The sequence below is a fragment of the Alosa sapidissima genome, chromosome 1 (assembly GCF_018492685.1).
Source record: "Alosa sapidissima isolate fAloSap1 chromosome 1, fAloSap1.pri, whole genome shotgun sequence".
Lineage (NCBI taxonomy): Eukaryota > Metazoa > Chordata > Actinopteri > Clupeiformes > Clupeidae > Alosa > Alosa sapidissima.
In genome coordinates this window covers 55672500-55690120 of record NC_055957.1, presented here as the reverse complement: position 1 = coordinate 55690120, position 17621 = coordinate 55672500, and the positions used below count along the sequence as shown (strand labels likewise).

At 39.4% G+C, this 17621-nt stretch overlaps 1 protein-coding gene across 1 annotated transcript in view; it reads right to left on the bottom strand.

Annotated features, from left to right (window-relative positions):
- Positions 1–17621, bottom strand: part of hfm1 (helicase for meiosis 1) — a 361977-nt gene that overhangs the window by 196965 nt on the left and 147391 nt on the right. Inside the window, exons 16-17 of the mRNA XM_042091457.1 lie at positions 6043–6176; positions 5901–5948 (exon numbers count right to left, since the gene is read on the bottom strand). Coding sequence (XP_041947391.1) covers positions 5901–5948; positions 6043–6176 — 182 coding nt within the window. The remainder of the gene's footprint in view (positions 1–5900; positions 5949–6042; positions 6177–17621) is intronic.

The window sequence follows — 17621 nt, the reverse complement described above, 5'->3', positions numbered from 1 at the left end:
CACCCCAGCGAGCTTAATGACTTCAGGCCTGTCGCTCTAACATCACATGTGATGAAAACAATGGAGCGGCTGGTCTTAGGTATGCTCAGACCCCAGGTACGCCATGCACTAGACCCTTTACAGTTTGCATACCAGGAGAAAGTGGACGTGGATGATGCCATCACTTATCTTCTACACAGGACACATTCTCACCTAGACAAGGGGAAAAGTGCTGTGAGAATCATGTTCTTTGATTTCTCAAGTGCTTTTAACACCATCCAACCCCTCAAGACTGGGAGACAAGCTCTTGCAGATGGGTGTGGACGCTCACCTGGTAACCTGGATTACAGATTACCTGACCGAGCGACCACAGTTCGTCAGACTGAAGAACTTCCTCTCTGACACTGTGATCAGCAGCACCGGAGCGCCACAGGGAACTGTGCTCCCTCCAGTCCTGTTCACCCTGTACACATCTGACTTCCGCTACAACGCCGAGTCATGCCACATGCAGAAGTTATCTGATGATACTGCAATTGTGGGGTGTATCAGGGACGAGCAAGAGGAGGAGTACAGGAGCCTGGTGGAGGACTTTGTGCATTGGTGCAAACTCAATCTCCTTCAATTTAACACTTCAAAGACCAAGGAGATGGTGGTGGATTTCCGAAGGTCTATGCCCGCTCTGCTACCAGTCTCCATTGATGGGGTCAATGTGGAGGTGGTAAGCACCTACAAGTATCTGGGTCTCCACCTGGACAATAAACTGGACTGGTCAGCCAACACTGATGCACTCTACAAGAAAGGACAGGGCAGGCTGTACTTCCTGAGGAGGCTGCGGTCCTTCAATGTGTGCAGCAAGCTCCTCAGGATGTTCTATCAGTCTGTTGTGGCCAGCGCCCTCTTCTATGCAGTGGTATGCTGGGGAGGAAGCACAAAGAAGAAGGATGCTGGGCGACTTGACAGGCTGGTAAGGAAGGCTGGCTCTGTAGTGGGAGCTGAACTGGAGTGCATCACTTCAATATCTGACAAGAGGACCCTAAACAAACTGATCAACATCTTGGACAATGAATGTCATCCGCTCTACAGCACTATCAAAAACCAAAAGAGCTTTATCAGCTGGAGACTTCGCTCACTGCCATGCACAACTGAAAGGCTGAGGAAGTCATTTGTTCCTAGGGCCATTGAACTGTTCAATGCCTCACTAAGAGATAGACTTCTCTGCTTAGTCTGTCTGCCTCTCCACCCTCTCCATGTCCATGTTTTTTGAGTACTGACTGCCCACTACTGCTTACTACTGTTTTACAACTGTTTTACTATTGTACACAGCCTAATGTTTTCACTACTGTTTTACTGCTACACTGTTACCCCAACCTGTTCTTGCACTGAAATAGTTTTTTATTTTACCTTGTCTACATTACACTTTACTCTCCTATTTGTCTATATTATTTATGCTGGTCTCTAGACCTTACTGTTGCACTGTTGGACTAATGTTGGACTACTTTTTGCACCTTCACCATGACACCCACTCTCTTGAGCACCTTGCCAGGCACACACAACTAAGGACTATGGTTGGACTACTGTTTGCACCTTCACCATGACACTCACTCCCTTTAGCACCTCACCAGTCCTGGCCCTGTCACTACAAGCGTCTTATGCTTGATCACCCTCAAGCACATTGGACTTTCTTAATTTAACTTATATAGTGTATTTAGTATTTAGTTTTGTTAGTTTCTTATCTTATCTTCTACTGTCTTTATTGTACAGTGGAGTTTAGTTATATGTTTATACTATACTAATGTTTACCATTTCTGTTGTAAGTGCATGTTGTGTGTTATGTCTGTATGCTACTGAGACCCTTGAATTTCCCCTTGAGGATCAATAAAGTATCTATCTATCTATCTATCTATCTACTAAACAACGGATTAAAAGGCTAATGCACCAAACGTAAGCTGACAATTATAAAAAAACTGTTTTATTTATCCAAGTAAAGCTAGACGTGATTAAATGAATAGACCTATTTTCCTGATATTAGCACATATCGTAGGCCTATAACGTTGAATTTAAAAATGCAACCGAAGACAATTAGGCTTTCCGCACTCTTAGGCAATGGATAAAGCGAGTCGAATGCGTAGAGGGAGGGCAGAGTAACTCCTTTTAGGAAAGGCCGATCTCTGGCGTGACAGACACAAGGAAATATGCAACATGATCTGCCGAAACACAATATATTTCTCAGTTGAATTGCAATGGGTCACGCAAATTTCCATGACTTTTCCAAAACTTTCGGGGTGTTTTTCATTTTCCAAAACTTTTCCAGGCCTAGAAATTGCCATTTTCAAATTAAATAACTTTCCCAGGTTTTTTCAAAACGTACGAACCCTGAGTAATGGTTTGTGCTGGCCAAGTATTTATAGCGATGTCACTTTTTAATCCTTCAATATGAGGAATACCAATAATTACTTAACATGACCTAGGCCCCTATTTTCGCACAGGCGCATGGCGGAAAACTCCCAGCGCAAAGTTTATTTTTGTATTTTTCACTTTCTCTTTTTTAAACAATGTGCCAAGGGGTGTGGCAATTAACAACCTAAGGAGTGGTCTGGTGCGTTGTCTAAAAATGATAGACATCTTACACTATCTACAGTAAAACGCATTATGCCACTGACCAAGAGAAACCTGGTCAGAAGTCCATGGCGAGTTGTTCATATGTTATTTTAAGAGCACATTATCAACAGTGATATGGGCGGGTGCACAATGCACCATCCTTCTTTCATCCATGAACATGCACCAGTGCACATCCATGCAAAACATTACAAGTTACATAATTACAATGGGAAACATAATTAGAATAAAGATATTACGAAATACATCTCACAATGAGTAGTTATTCACCATCATTTGCAAATTGGTAATGAAGGAGAGGCAAATATGAATCACAACTGAAGACACAGTCACGAGATGTAAGCAAGTCCTCTGCAGGATAAACGTTTTTATATTCAATCATTCGAACATTATTGGGGTACTGTAAGTGTTGTTTTTTCCAGGCTATGTTTTCGATGGTAACCCATTGTCAGTCAATAGTGAAAGCAATTAACTGTGTATAACTGTTTTGTCGTTGACTGACACCACGGTGAAGTTAGTTTCACTTTGCCAATGAGTTCAAATAATAGACGAGTGCAAATGTGTGTAGGCTATACTATGGTAGGTTTTAGTAAAGCATGGTTTAGTGGAATAACTGTTCCATACGGTCTCGCAAACAGATTCCTTCAAATGTGCCGCTGACTATTAAAATGCATTCTTTTAAGTTGCGCTGTGCGTTGTTAAAGGGAATGACAGATGTCATTTTAATTGGTTTAAATAATGTTATGCCCAAAACACACCCATGACTGTTTAAGAAACTTAAGAACGCCTTGTTGCGCCATCTGCCCAACGTTTGATAACTAAAACACTCCCAATGTGGACTGGACATCCCACTAAATTTAAATAAGGTTTTCACCAGTGACCATGCATTTTAGACTGTCAAGATAGAGCCCCTAAATTTAGACCATCAGGAGACAGGTTTGTTTTATCCTACTGATGATGTGTTGCTCAGAAGAGAAAAGACGAACAGCAGGTTCAGACATTTGGTTTGTGCGCTTGGCTGTAGAGCCAGGGGTGCAAAGCTGTCACCTGCTGGATCATGACTAGTCTGGTCACGATACCAAAATACAATACCTGCCATAAATATCTCGATGCTCGATACTGAAACGATACCATGGTGAAATCCTAAAATATCTGGAAAAGAAAGGACGCAGACCTCCTCCAAGTGTAATGAGTCATTTGTGTTGCATTTGGTGCACTTTTGTAGTGTGCAGGTCAATTCTGGGTTCTAAACTTCTAAGCTTCCTATATAATTATTATTTTTATAGTCAGTAAAATAGTAGTTTGTGTGTGATTAAATCCTTTACCGTTTGTCATAGTCCATTTACATTGTGTTGGGATTTGGCAATAAAGTACCTTTAAATTTGCTCCATCTTTGCTAGATCAAGGTCAGTCTTGTAATTACTGCATGCAAATCACTGAATGCTATGCAGACGTGCCTAATCTTTAGGCCATCTGATGATAGGCTACCAGGCCTTCCTGTGTTTATGGGATTTCTTTGACAGTTGCAAATAGTCAGGGGGCCTATGTGATTTCTGTGGGTTTGAAATGTTAATTTTTGGAGAGTGGTTGGACTGTCTTTAGGGGTCACTGAACATGGAGAAAAATTACATCTCCATTTTTTTTTACCTGTTTCAACCCTATTTTTCTGAAATTGTACATTTCACTGTAATTAACACCATACATTTCGGCCAAATCACTGGCTATGTTGAATAAAGTTCACAAAACAGTTATTTTCAACAGTATGATTGTATGTCAGTATTATGCTTGTATGTCAAACAATTAGAGATAAGATCAATAACTAATCAGTTTCACCAAATACACATACTTAATTGCTGAAAGATAGAGAAAACATAGCAGAATCACAGATGAGACCTCAAACAACATTTAATTCATTTACATATACACAACAAATTAGACCTCACCTCCACAATTTCCTCATCAAAATCTACAACTAGTCTACTAGACCCTATTCCTACTCACCTTCTTAAGACTGCTCTCCCCTTCCTGGATAATGTTTTGCTCCAGATAATAAATAATTCAATGCTATCAGGGCATGTACCGTAGTCCTTTAAGACATCTGTTATTAAGCCATCCCTCAAAAAACCTAGCCTTGACCCTAACAACCTGGCCAACTATAGACTTATATCTAATCTCCCTTTCATGTCAAAATACTAGAAAAAATTGTGTCCAAACAAATTGGTGCCTTGTTACATATGAACAAAGTCCAGGTATTATATCAGTCTGGCTTCAGAGCTCACCACAGTACTGAACCAGCATTAGTTAAAGTTTTTAATGACCTCATCATTGCTGCTGATAATGGATATGTATCAATACTGGTCCTCCTGGACCTCAGCGCTGCCTTTGGCACCATAGACCATGACATACTACTTCATAGGCTTGAAAATTTGATAGGCATTAAAGACTAAGCACTCGCTTGGTTTAGATCATGCATTCCTAACCGTCGACAATTTGTACAGGTCCATAATAAACCTTCTACCCAGACTATGTTAAAATATGGAGTGCCTCAAGGCTCAGTACAGGGGCCCCTGTTATTTTCTCTTTATATGGTTCCCCTAGGCTCTGAAATTATGAAACATGGCATTAATTTCCATTCTTATACAGATGATACACTATACAGATACAGATTATACAGATGAACTATACCTCTCCATGAAACCTGATGAATTAACTCTGTTAGCCAAACTTGACACATGTATAAGAGATATAAAGACATGGATGACAAATAATTTCCTGCTTTTGAACTCAGATAAAACAGAAGTCATGGTTTTAGGTTCTAAAAAGATGAGGGAAGTCCTTATCCTTACCACTATAGTTCCAAATTTCACTTCACCTTTTGTTTTATCCACAAGCCGAGGACTGTCGGCAAAGAACTATGTTGATGTTGGCTGCCCACTTACTCACTCACTCAGAGTGGCCTGCTTGACACGCCCACTTGCCTAGATGCGTGGAAGGAGCATGGAGAGTGGAAGCAGTCCACAAAGACGCAGAACGTAATTATTTTAATAAACTATCGATTCTAAAAACGTCGTAAATAATATTGTTTTTAGCGTGAAGGCATCGTGATACCTTTCTAGTATTGATACACCGTGCAACACTAATCATGACTGAACGCGAATGAGTTAGAATGCCTCATAGAGATAGAAATATCCATGTGCATAAGTGTTTGGGCAGAGTAGCTGGGTCCCAGTGAGCAGAACTGTTTGTGACCCGATAAGGTAAGAGTGGAGTAGTTGAGTTAAAAAAAAGAATTTAGAATGTCTTGCCTTGCAATTTTGCTTCAATTCCAAGTTTATCCAGGTCCGAAGTGAATCCTGAAACATAAATAAAAACAATTATTCAAAAACATTTAAAATAGAAGAGACCTGTCTGTTTTACCAACTTTTAATATGCAGTGCATTTGTTTACCATAGTGTGCAGGATTTTTCATGGCACGGAGATACAGGAATGTGGAGCGGATCCAATCCAGTGCCATGTTTACATTAGAGATGGTGTGAAGAACTATCTCGGCGTTCAGGTGTTCCAGCAAGTTTAAGTGCAAGCTGTATAGTGAGGAAAAATAGGCATGTGAAAAATATGTGCATGAAATCTTATACATCTTATATACTGCAGGGCTCAAAATTAGCACCCACCAAGCACCAATGATTTGTAGACTTTTTTTGTTGGTGGATGACTGATTGGATTGAGCAACAGGCAGACACAAGACTGCTTCACTTCGTGGAGTGGCAGCTTTATTCAATGACCAGCAGTTCAAACTATGTATTTGCTGCAAGTCTGCTCCACTAATTCTGCTTTGGTTGGAGTTTCTTCTTTCAGCTTCTAATTCCTCTGAGTTTTCTCACTTGCTTCCACTCACAATATGCATCAAAGGAGCATATCCTAAAGAAACTACATCACTTTTATAACGAAACACTAATAGCACTAGATTCTACGTACATATAGGTGAAGCACCACCACTTAGGTGCAGTAATGCGCAATCACTGTGCCCAGGTATAGTTCAGAGGATATAGTTCAGAATATGTATCTGCTTAGAAAATTGATGTCTCTCATTTCACATTGTTATCTCTACACATGGTAAATGCAGGTCACAACATGTAAATGGGTCATTCTATGAAACTATAGCCTAGAAATCTAGACGCACCCAAATTTAATTTGCTGCCAGGGGTAGTCTAGCAACTCACCCTTGGCTTGCGAACTGGCAAAATCAAACTTAGATAGGGCCAATCACATCGTGTAGAGTCGTTAGGCGGGCTTAACATAATGATTGATGGCAGAGTTGAAACGGTTCGGCGTGAATTCCCTGCTACTTGCATTGCATGAAAAGTGTGATTTTCGTCCCCGTAAACGCCCGGAGATCTCCCTCATTTTTGGCAGTTGCCGACAATTTGCAACCCGCGATTGCCGCGTTTGTCTGTGCCACAAATTGTTGGAACCGTACTATGACGTATGTGGAGAGCTCGCAGAGTGCTAATGGCTCTAATTAGAATATGAATGCAGCGAAAACGCGCCTGGCTTGAATATCCTTACTCAGTATTGGATGAAACCACTACTTTCAAACAATAAAAATCACTCGTGAATGGGAGCAAAACCACACCTGGCCAGGCCAGGCTTGAATTTCCTTACTCAGTATTGGATGAAACCACAACTTTCAAACAAGAAAAATCACTCGTACAAAAATCAAGTAACTATAATCAGCCCAGATTACAATAAAAAATCTGTGTAATCAGATTACAGTTACATTGTTGGGGATTACCTGATTACATTTTATCATGCAAACAATACAACTTTTTATGATAGCCTAGCTATCTTTTCATTTGACAAGCGGTTCATTCGGATGTTCACTGTTTAGACTTTTTAAAGATATAGTTAAGAACAAAATTATTCATACCCCTGGCAAATATTGATTTTTCTCTTGACCAATATGTTTGTTCTTACTTAAAATGACACTTGCACGTGCCAAAAGGTTGCAAAACAATGTGGTAAAAACATGGAATCAAAAAAAGTGTTTTTATCTTTTTTAACATTTTTATGAAAAATTGCGTGATCAAAAGTTATTCATACCCTTTTTAAACAATCACTGAAAACATCTTTATTTACCACCACAGCTCTCAAAATGGTTCATATAATACCCACCAAGCCTCTTCATGTCTCCACAATGATTGTAGACTGCACCTTTTTAGCAGCAATCTGGGTTTTGAGGCAGGAACAATTATTTGCCATCACTTTGGCCTTGTGCTAACTTTTTTGACGGATTGAGGTCTGCTCTAAAATGTTGATATTGTTCTCTGTTAACCATTTATTGCCTTGTTTGGCTGTACAGTATGTTTTGGACCATTGTGTGGTTTAATGTTCAAATGCTGCCTTTTGTGGCAGCCATGGCCAACTGGTTAGGGCTTCGGCCTTTGGGCTTGCCGGTTCGACTTCACTAGTTCACTGACTGGGATAAATGCAGAGACCAAATGTCCCTCACGGGATAACAAGATATACTTACTTACTAACTGACATAGGCTACTATTGGGGCAGGACTCTCGGCACACTGCCTGATCTTTTCCCCCTAATCTTAATGTAGCCTCTTGTTTTAGTGTTACCGTTTACTTGGAGAAAGTCACCAGGTCTCCCTGGTTGAAAAACATCCCAAAATAATAATTTGCTCACCCCCACAATTGAAACGGACGGATGGGTTTAATGCTTCCCTTTTTTATGCCAATCTCAGGCCATGTCCCTGGGTCAAAAAAATCCAGCGAAAGCTAAATTATTTGTCCAGGTGTGCCCTTATAAAGGTTAAGCCGAGTTGTGCATGTTTGGAGAAGAGTGGAGAAGAAAAATAGAATGAGAATTCTTTCACCAATTCTGTGATGGTGTCTTTTACTTAATGGGGATATTTATCGAAGTAATCTAAAAGTAATCAGATTACGTTACATGTTTTTGGTAATCCAACTGATTATGTTACTGATTACAAAAATTGCCATGTAATTTGTAGTCAGTAATGGGTTACATTTCAAAGTAATCTGACCCAACCCTGTTTATGCAGTGGGCAGTGCTTCGACTGGCCAGCTTCCCTCGCGGTCCGCGCGCGGGATCACGCGGCATCACGCGACTTTAATTTGTATTTTTCCAGTGACGCTGCAACAACCGGCAGAGGTCTCAAGTGAGCAGGGTGTCTCGTAAAAAGAAATGGAGCTGGAAAACCCTACACAGACTTCACTACAGACTTTAGCAGACTGGTTTAGAAATAATTTAATAGCCAAAAATATGCCTGCCCTGCCCTAATAAAGAAATATTTGGTTAACGGCGAGTGAATCCCGTTTGCAGCTGTAGAAGAAACGCAGGACAAATGAAAAATTCTGTCTTTCTCCGAGTGCAACGATGATAGACAGACATCATTTGGACAAAATATAGAGCATATTAACCTCCGTTGCTCAGCCAAATGCCTTCCTGTTACGTCCTGTTATCACGGAGTTACAGGCGATAAACTATTTTTGATGGTCACAAGTTTACTTCATTAGCGTTTATTTCTTTGATTATTAAAGAGTGTTTTTCATTTAAAGGCTTAACTTTGTGCTTATTCAGAACAGCATTTAGTGCTTTCCCCAATCCCAGACGTTCACATTGCATGTTTGTTCGTAATGGATGCAACCGCGAGATACGCTTGTCATAGGCGCCGATACCGTGGGTGCTCCGTCTCTCGGGCACCCATTGAAAACAACGAGCACCCACGTGTGCCAGCTTACAGTCCCGGCTAAATTTACATTCATTTAAAATCAAACATCACAGTTTATGTTAAATTCAGCATCTCTCATAATGTGATTGGATATGTTGCTGTCAATTCCCTACTTCATATATATACTAACCACCAATGGTTAGTATGAAAATTCCTGACACTTCCCACCTGAAGAATTAACGCAAGGCTTTGTCAGGTCTTCAGCCCCGAATGTTTAAAATGTATATATAGCCCTGAATATCATTTTAAAAGTAGTCCGACAAAGCTTATTGTTTTGTGACACAGCTAAACACTGGTACCTCATAAAACGTCTATAACATAGCCTAGGTGGTCGCAACTCACACAAGTAAAGCAGATAGAAAGGACTCACGCAAATCTACTGTAGCCTACAACACGCAGACAGCTTTATGCGCAGGGCAGAGAGCGCGCGCGCGCGCACTGTGCTTTATGATTGTTGCCTTCTGATGGTATCTTGCTAATTCAATGAACTGCATTAGGTGACACAAATGGTATTGCCTTTATCTTATAACTCCTTGTCTGAGCGACTACCAGGCCTATGGTTTTTAAAAGTCAGATGTTCCCTGACAAAGACATTGGAAAATTAAGAATGTTTATTGACTTGAAAAATAAACTAATTTTTGCAAACTCCGTTCATTCAACCCTTGAAGACATCGCGGTCTGGTGCGCTATGTAGATCGTTTCTCGTACCATTTAATTTCTCAGAATTTAGGTCTACTCCCAGAGGAAACTTTTGCTTCTCATTTGTATCCCTTCTGTTGCTAAGGAGGCAAAATGGTGATTCTCTTTTAAGGATCATTTAAGTATTACCTTTGTCACAATTATTTCTCCTAATTTTGCCTTAGGAGAAATAAAACAAGCAAAAGATGAGACACATAGCAATAGGACAAGTAGGAGTCACATAAGAGATATTAGTTTGAGAAGCAGGAGAAGTACAGGAGATCTCTTATATGTTTGAGTGTAGTCTCACTTACAACTTGTTTCTCCTTAGGAGAAATAATAGAGCAGATGGAGTCACATAAGAGATATTAGTTTGAGAAGCAGGAGAAATACGGGAGATCTCTTATATGTTTGAGTGTAGTCTCATTTACAACTTGTTTCTCCTTAGGAGAAATAATAGAGCAAATGAGGAGACATTGCAATGAGAAACTTTTGAGAAGTAGGAGTTACAATTGAGATATCAGTTTGAGGGTCAAAAAATAGGGCACTCCATAGCATTTCAAACTTTTATTTTATAAAACAAAGCAAAACAGTTGTACTTTAAAAATGGACTTTAAGCAATAGGAGCTTGCACAGTTGCAGTTTAAAATGGACTTCAAGCAATGGAAGCATGTTAATGCCTTGATATGTTCTTTTTAAAAATTGTGTATTCTTATTTTTAATTTTTTTGTGTGTGTGAGTGTGTATGTGAGTATTATTTTTAAAAGCTGCACAAGCAAATTGCATTGTACGGACCAACTGCACAATGACAATTTAAGTCTATCTATAAATCATACAACATAGAGGAATGAACTAATAAACAATAACATAAACAAACTGAACTTGTGCCAAAGCGTGCCATACTGTGTACAATGGTGGATGAAAGCGTGGGCTGGTCAATCTGCGTCTTTTATCCTGGTGGTGGAACCAACCAAAGGGAGGAGGGAGAGAAGAGCAGAAAATAGAACATTGTTAGTTTGTGAGCCACTCAAAAATACAAAGTAAGACATTTGTTTGACCGTCTGCTTTCATAACTGTGGGAATTTTGATACAGCACAAAGATCAGACACACCTTATTAATCACTTAAACACAGAATGGGGAATGTGATAGCTACCACTCACATTTGCTATATGTTGCCCAATTGAAAAACAGATTGTATTGATATATTTGTCAAGCTTAAACAAGTTTGTTGAATTCCCTCACCTCATCTAGTGAGTAAACTGTATTGTCAGGCTAGGATTAACCTCTATCCAGCTTACCACTAGGCAAAACCTTGTTTTGGTTGGACTAAGCCTATTCAGTGTAAAAAAAAAATGGGCATCTGAAAATAGTTTAGTTCAGAGTCCTGATGTCAAAAAAGTAATTTGGGCAATTTTTTTTGTCATCTGGGAGCTGGCTCCATAGTCAGAACGCATAACAACTAAATGCAGTGTTGCCTTGTTTAGTTCTGATAGTGGGTTTCAACAGGAACATTTCTCCTGTGATCAGTGAGGTTTAAGTGATGAGTATTGCTGGAACATGTCACACAGTCTCATTGAAGGGCAAATCTGGTGTAAACTGATTCAAAGCCTTGTTGTTCGAGCTCACCAGGCACTGTCCAAAGGACAAAGAACAATAAAATGTGTCATAACCTAGACAAGTTATGGACAAGAAAGTAAAGCTGACTCAATATGGCAAAAATGCCTTCGGTATCTTCTTTCCATTACAGGGTTTCCCCAGGTTTAACCACCCCAAATAAGACTTTTTTAAGACCACTTACATGAAAATTAAGACCTACATCACACCCATTATGCGGTTGTAAAACACCAGATCAAATCCATAATGACAATTAAAACAACACTTCCCCATGATGTGCTTTCCTCTCCTTTCGACTGATTATGTTGATTCATTGCTGCCGGTGCGAAAACCCAAAGTATTGTTTGCGCATATCCTAAGAAATTAGACTAGTGTAGTTGCCACGATACCAAAATTATTGTTTCGATACTGATACCACAACCTCAAGAATTACGATTTCGATACTTCTTCGATAATTCTTAAAAAATGTATTTGATTTGGGGGCCCAGACGACCTTGACATCATCAGTAATATTGAATATAGTGTTATCATTCACACCAGTGGGCATCCTAGATTCTGCTTGACTCTTTCCACACACACGGAAAATTATGGCTTATTTCATATGTTTCTATTTCATATACCTTCGAATTCATATAAAGTGTACAGTTAATGTATAGTATTTTTTAATCTGCATAATTACTATTAATCTGCTTAATTGCTAAACATATTTAGTCATTTGAATACTTAATATTTATTTTTAAACTATTACACCTAGACAAATTTTAATGTGGTGTGTAGGCCTAGGTGTATAAAAAAAATGCATAAGGATATGTGGATGCAATTCATTGTTGTCTGTCATTAGATAAAATAAATTTAAATGAAAAACTATCAAGTTCATAGAAGGGATCATGTTCAATAATGATTTTAGCACTAATTACGAATGACATACATGACCTGAGCTAGCAGAATTAGTTAGCAAGGAGCTCTCTCCAGATGTAAAAGTTTGCAAAGGTTGCGCTGCCTATTTCTAAATGACATTAAACCCAATAGTAGACCTACGTACATCTCATAGCCTAGGTAGGTTAGCAACACAGTTGCTACACAAGTTGAGAGGTGCAAGTGAGCAAATCAACTTGATATTAGCCTATTATTATGTGTTACCACAGAATCACTTAAGCTAAACTAGCAGCCATGTCTCGCTGTTTATGGCACGACAGTTGCGCATATGTGTGTGAGGAGAAAAGACGCACAGCCACAGGCTTGGGGAGGAGGCACTAGAAGCATGCCTTGTGCACACAAACAAGAACACGGTCATTCTTAAAAGTATTGATACTAAGAAAATTAGGTATTGTGACAACTGCTAATAGCTATTGCGACACTTTTGTAGTATCGGTGCACCGTGCAACACTAAATTAGATGATCTCTGACGTTAATCAACCCTATGTTGAATTTTCACATTGTTGTTTTTTCCTAGCCTAGAAATCTAGACGCACCCTAGCGGCGGCAAATTAATTTGCTCAGCCTGTACGTCTAGTATCAAACCATAGAGATTTCTATTGGCTGACGCCGTGGACGTCATCCAATCACAGCGCTCTATTTTGTTAGAGAGTCTTAAGGCGGGCTTAACAGGATGGCGACAGTCCTGCGACAATGAACAACAAGGAAGGTGGCTATGGCAAACGAAGAGCGGTTGTTTGAATCGGCGTTGGCGTCAAGTTTGGAGGAGTTGGCTTTTCTTTGAAAGTTGAGCAACACAATGCACTTAAGTCATTCCTTTCGAAGAAGGATGTATTTGCCGTTTTGCCGACCGGATACGGATATGGTCGTAGCGCTGGCCTATTGCATGCCTAGGCAGTTTGAAAGACAATTCTCTGCCCGCCCCTTGGATTAAGCGAGGTGAATGGCTCGATTCCAGACTATACATTTCAATGATATAGGATGGCCCGCCAGGCTAGTTTTTTCCCCCATTTCACCTTGCTTGCAGGCTAGTATAATTAAAATTGAAGACCTTCGTTTAAAAAATTAAGACTTTGGCAAAAGACTTTTTCAGACCTTAATTAAGGAACATGACATTTAAGACCGTTTAAAGACTTTTAAGACCCCGCGGCTACCCTGCATTATGTCAGGAATACCAAAAGTACTTCTATACGGCTCTGGGCTATACTTCCCTGTCCATAACTCAGAATTGGCTGTGCCACATTTTCTTTTTCCTATGAACAGCACACAGTGATTTCCAACAAGAGCTATGGATCAATTCATACCGGATTTGTCCTTTAAGTGATTTGTAAACAAGGAGTGCTTTAGGGTCAATCCGGTAAATCAAAGACAATGACTCAATATTACATCTAAATTAGCCCAAAACATTTAGCTCTGATCACTCAAGAGACACTGACAATTGTCAAGAACAAAAACAAAATACAGAAAATACAGTATACACCAGGGGTATTCAATTAATCTTCAGCAAGGTCGTTGCGGAAAATTTCCTCAAGCAAAGGTCCGGAGCATCATAATGTTTAGGCTATGTATATGTATGTATGTATAATATATATACAGGGGCGGAGCCAGAGGGGTGGCTCCGGGTGGCACAGGCCACCCTTGAGATTCGATTGGCCACCCCAGGTGCCACCCCAAATCCTAGTCTACGATTGGCCATTAACATGGTGTAAGGCGGGACCTTTCTTGATGCACTTGCAGCAGTGTGAAGTGTCAGACGTCAGAAATGTAAGTGGCAAACACACTTGCCTTTATTGGCCTGCGGCACAATTGAACTGTGGAACGAAAGGTTTCCCCGATCAGGAAATACTCCTTAATACGCAACTTTGTGTAGGCTTAACAGAGGTAGCCTAAATATCGTGCCTATGACGATGACAGCTTTAAAAAAAAAAAACATTTATTTCACTTGTCTCGCTGGATTAAAGGCAGAATGTGGGCTGTTGCGCAAATAGATGAATGAGGGTCGGGAGATTCCGTTAACAAAAACCTAAAGTTTTGCTAACATTTTCTCCATTATTATCGTAAAATATGTCTCCATGCAGGGCAGGGCTGGTTCTAACCTAGGCTAGGCTACTATATTTGGGTGGGCTGGTAGAAATTTTGGGTGGGCAACATAGCAAAGCTGTCAAATTGGATCAAAACTAACATAAACACAAAACAAAAATACAAAATAGTATGTTGTCATTTTTATTTTATTTAGTTGGAAAAAAATGGCATCATATTTTGTATCAAAATACTTTATAGGTTTGTAGTTTAAAAATAGTGCCAAATTATTTTGGTAAAACCAATAACCTACTTTTGGTGATGTGATTATAAAAGTGCAAAACAATGAATGCAGCACTGGTGCTGACTTGTAATTTGCCCAGAGTTGTTGTGATCAGAATATTGAGATTCAGGGAGATAAGTTTCTTGAGAACTTTAGTCATCCAATTCAAACACATGGAAGTCATCCAATTCAAACACATGGAACCGGTTATGTGGTTGCCCTGCAAGAAGTTGCACCATGTGCAACGTGCACAATGTTTGCACACATCCACAATACACTCCTTCATACCAACCTCAAGTTTCTTGAGAACTTTAAAGTTCTGAAATTCACATACACAATACACTCCTTCATACCAACTAGGGTTGCAAAATTCCAGGAATTTTCAAAGTTGGAAACTTTCCATGGGAATTAACGGGAATATATGGGAATTAATGGGAATAAACTGGGAATTTTTAATATGGCAAGTTAGTCTATAACAGGGAACTTAATTGTAGTGGACAAAACCCCATCTTGCAGCATAATACTAGTTAAAACAACCTGATTTAATGCAATTTCAGTCAAATTTCTACCCTGCACATATGTCAATCCCATGCACACAGCAATCAGCATAGGCTACTAGACGTAAAGGAAACTATGGTGCGTTCATGTGGACAGGGAAAATAAATTCCCAGTGAAAACGTCATCTCATGTGGAAATAACTCGTGTGAAACTGGGAGAAGTTTGCGAACAGAGTTGCCCAGTTATGGGCTTTTCGTCACTTTTGTCCTCATTAAAATGGGTGTGTCATTTTGCACTGTAATTAAACTGTAATGGGACAATTAATCTGTCTGATTAAGCTTGACAATTTATATATAACTTACATAATCTATAAGGTTTGGTTGGGGTTTTGTAATTTTTTTCCCTTGTTTTACCATTTTCTGGGATTCTAACTGAACAAACTGATAGTCAGTTTATGGTTCCAACCAATCGGATTTTGTTGTTGAGTGGCGTGGTGTATCTTGGGCAGTTCAGTAGTTTCAGTGTTGCTGGCTTAGCAAGCTAAGTGGGGGTCCGCATAGGCAGAGAATGGGATTCCTGCTAGCATGGTAGCTAGCTTTGTATGCTAAGCTAAGCGAAAATATGAACAAACAAATCATATTGGTTATTATGAAACAAAATGTTAATGTTTGTATATGAAAAAGTAGGAATTACCAATAATTCCCAGTTAAATTCCTGTAAATTCCCATTAATTCCCATAATTTCCTTTAATTCCATGAAAGTTTCCAATTTGGAATATTTCCAAAATTCCCCAGCTTAACTTCCCATGGAAAGTTTCCAGTTAGTTTCCGGAAATGTACCGGAAATTTTCCGCCCCTTTGCAACCCTAATACCAACCTCAAGTGTCTTGAGAAAATAAACAAATAGACAAAAAAGCAGGTCAAATTATTGTAACAGCTACAAAAATAGATGGCCATAGAGTGGGAGAAATGTCTTGGATGAGTATATTTTGTATATCTTCATTTACAGTTATATAATAAAATTGATTATATTTTAATGTCTCCATGATGGAATTTGTTTTAGAACAGCATAGCCCAGTGACAGACATCTTAGATAATTAACTTTAATATGTTTGTATTTGAATAAAATTTAATACAAAGACATTTTATGTGAGAGTAAGGTATTTGTGTTTTTTTGTCCTACAATTTATGAGTGTGGTGTTTGCATCTGGTTTCCCTAATGTATTTGTGCTAATTTCACATCTTGAGCCTGTTTCTGTTTATCTGGATGTTTTGCCTCCTGCCACCCTTGAATCAGTGCCTCACTAGTGCCACCCTTGTTAAAAATGTCTAGAATCGCCACTGTGTATATATAATATTAGGATGGATGGATGGAGCCTAGTTGTAGATAGATAGATACTTTATTGATCCCCAAGGGGAAATTCAAGAAGATTGTAGGCCTAGGCCTAATGTTTAATGTGAAATAAAATAAGTAGCCTAAAAGGCAACATTCGAAATGAGGAGAAATAAGGCAAGATAAGAGTGATTGGGGAGAAAAACTGAGTAGCCTTGGCTATTTTAAAGATCTTAACGTGAACTTAAAATAAAATTTGAGCTGAGACAAGGCTGGTTCCTTGAACCCATTAATCAGCAAGTTTAATTTTTTTTAATTTTTTTTTTTTATGTTGACCCGAAATCCTGGAAACCCAGGAACATCACGTTGTTGGGCAGTGAATGCATGTCGGCTTAACTAGATTGTGGTGGATCAATCATATTGCCTTTTTAAATCGTAAAATATTCTGTGGTCTCAGTTCACTGTTGAATGGGCCTAGCCTACCCTATGCTTGCTCAATATGCTTTGTCTAGTAGAGGTGCTTCAAATTGGCGCTTTTAAAAATCGCCTGTCTCAGAATAGAAGAGGTCCAGGTCAATTCTGCGCAAAACTGTCACATCCATATTTAGCCTAGTTGGCGTTATGGACGTGACAGTTTTGCGTGGTATTGCCCCCGTATCGTTATATAAAGCTCTGTTCTCGCTGTCTAGCTTCCTCCTCTTTGAGCAATCGATGATTTGAAAATAACTTACTTATCGTTAACTTAGATATCCATCTGATTGTTTCTCGTCCCGTCTCCTCTCCTCGCTCGTTTCAGGCTATCAGTTTCTTCCCCATAGTAGGCTACTTTACTCACTGACTCGACTTTATCAGAATTCACAGATTTCACTGGCTGAGTAGCAGCAAGCGAAATGATGGTTCCTGAA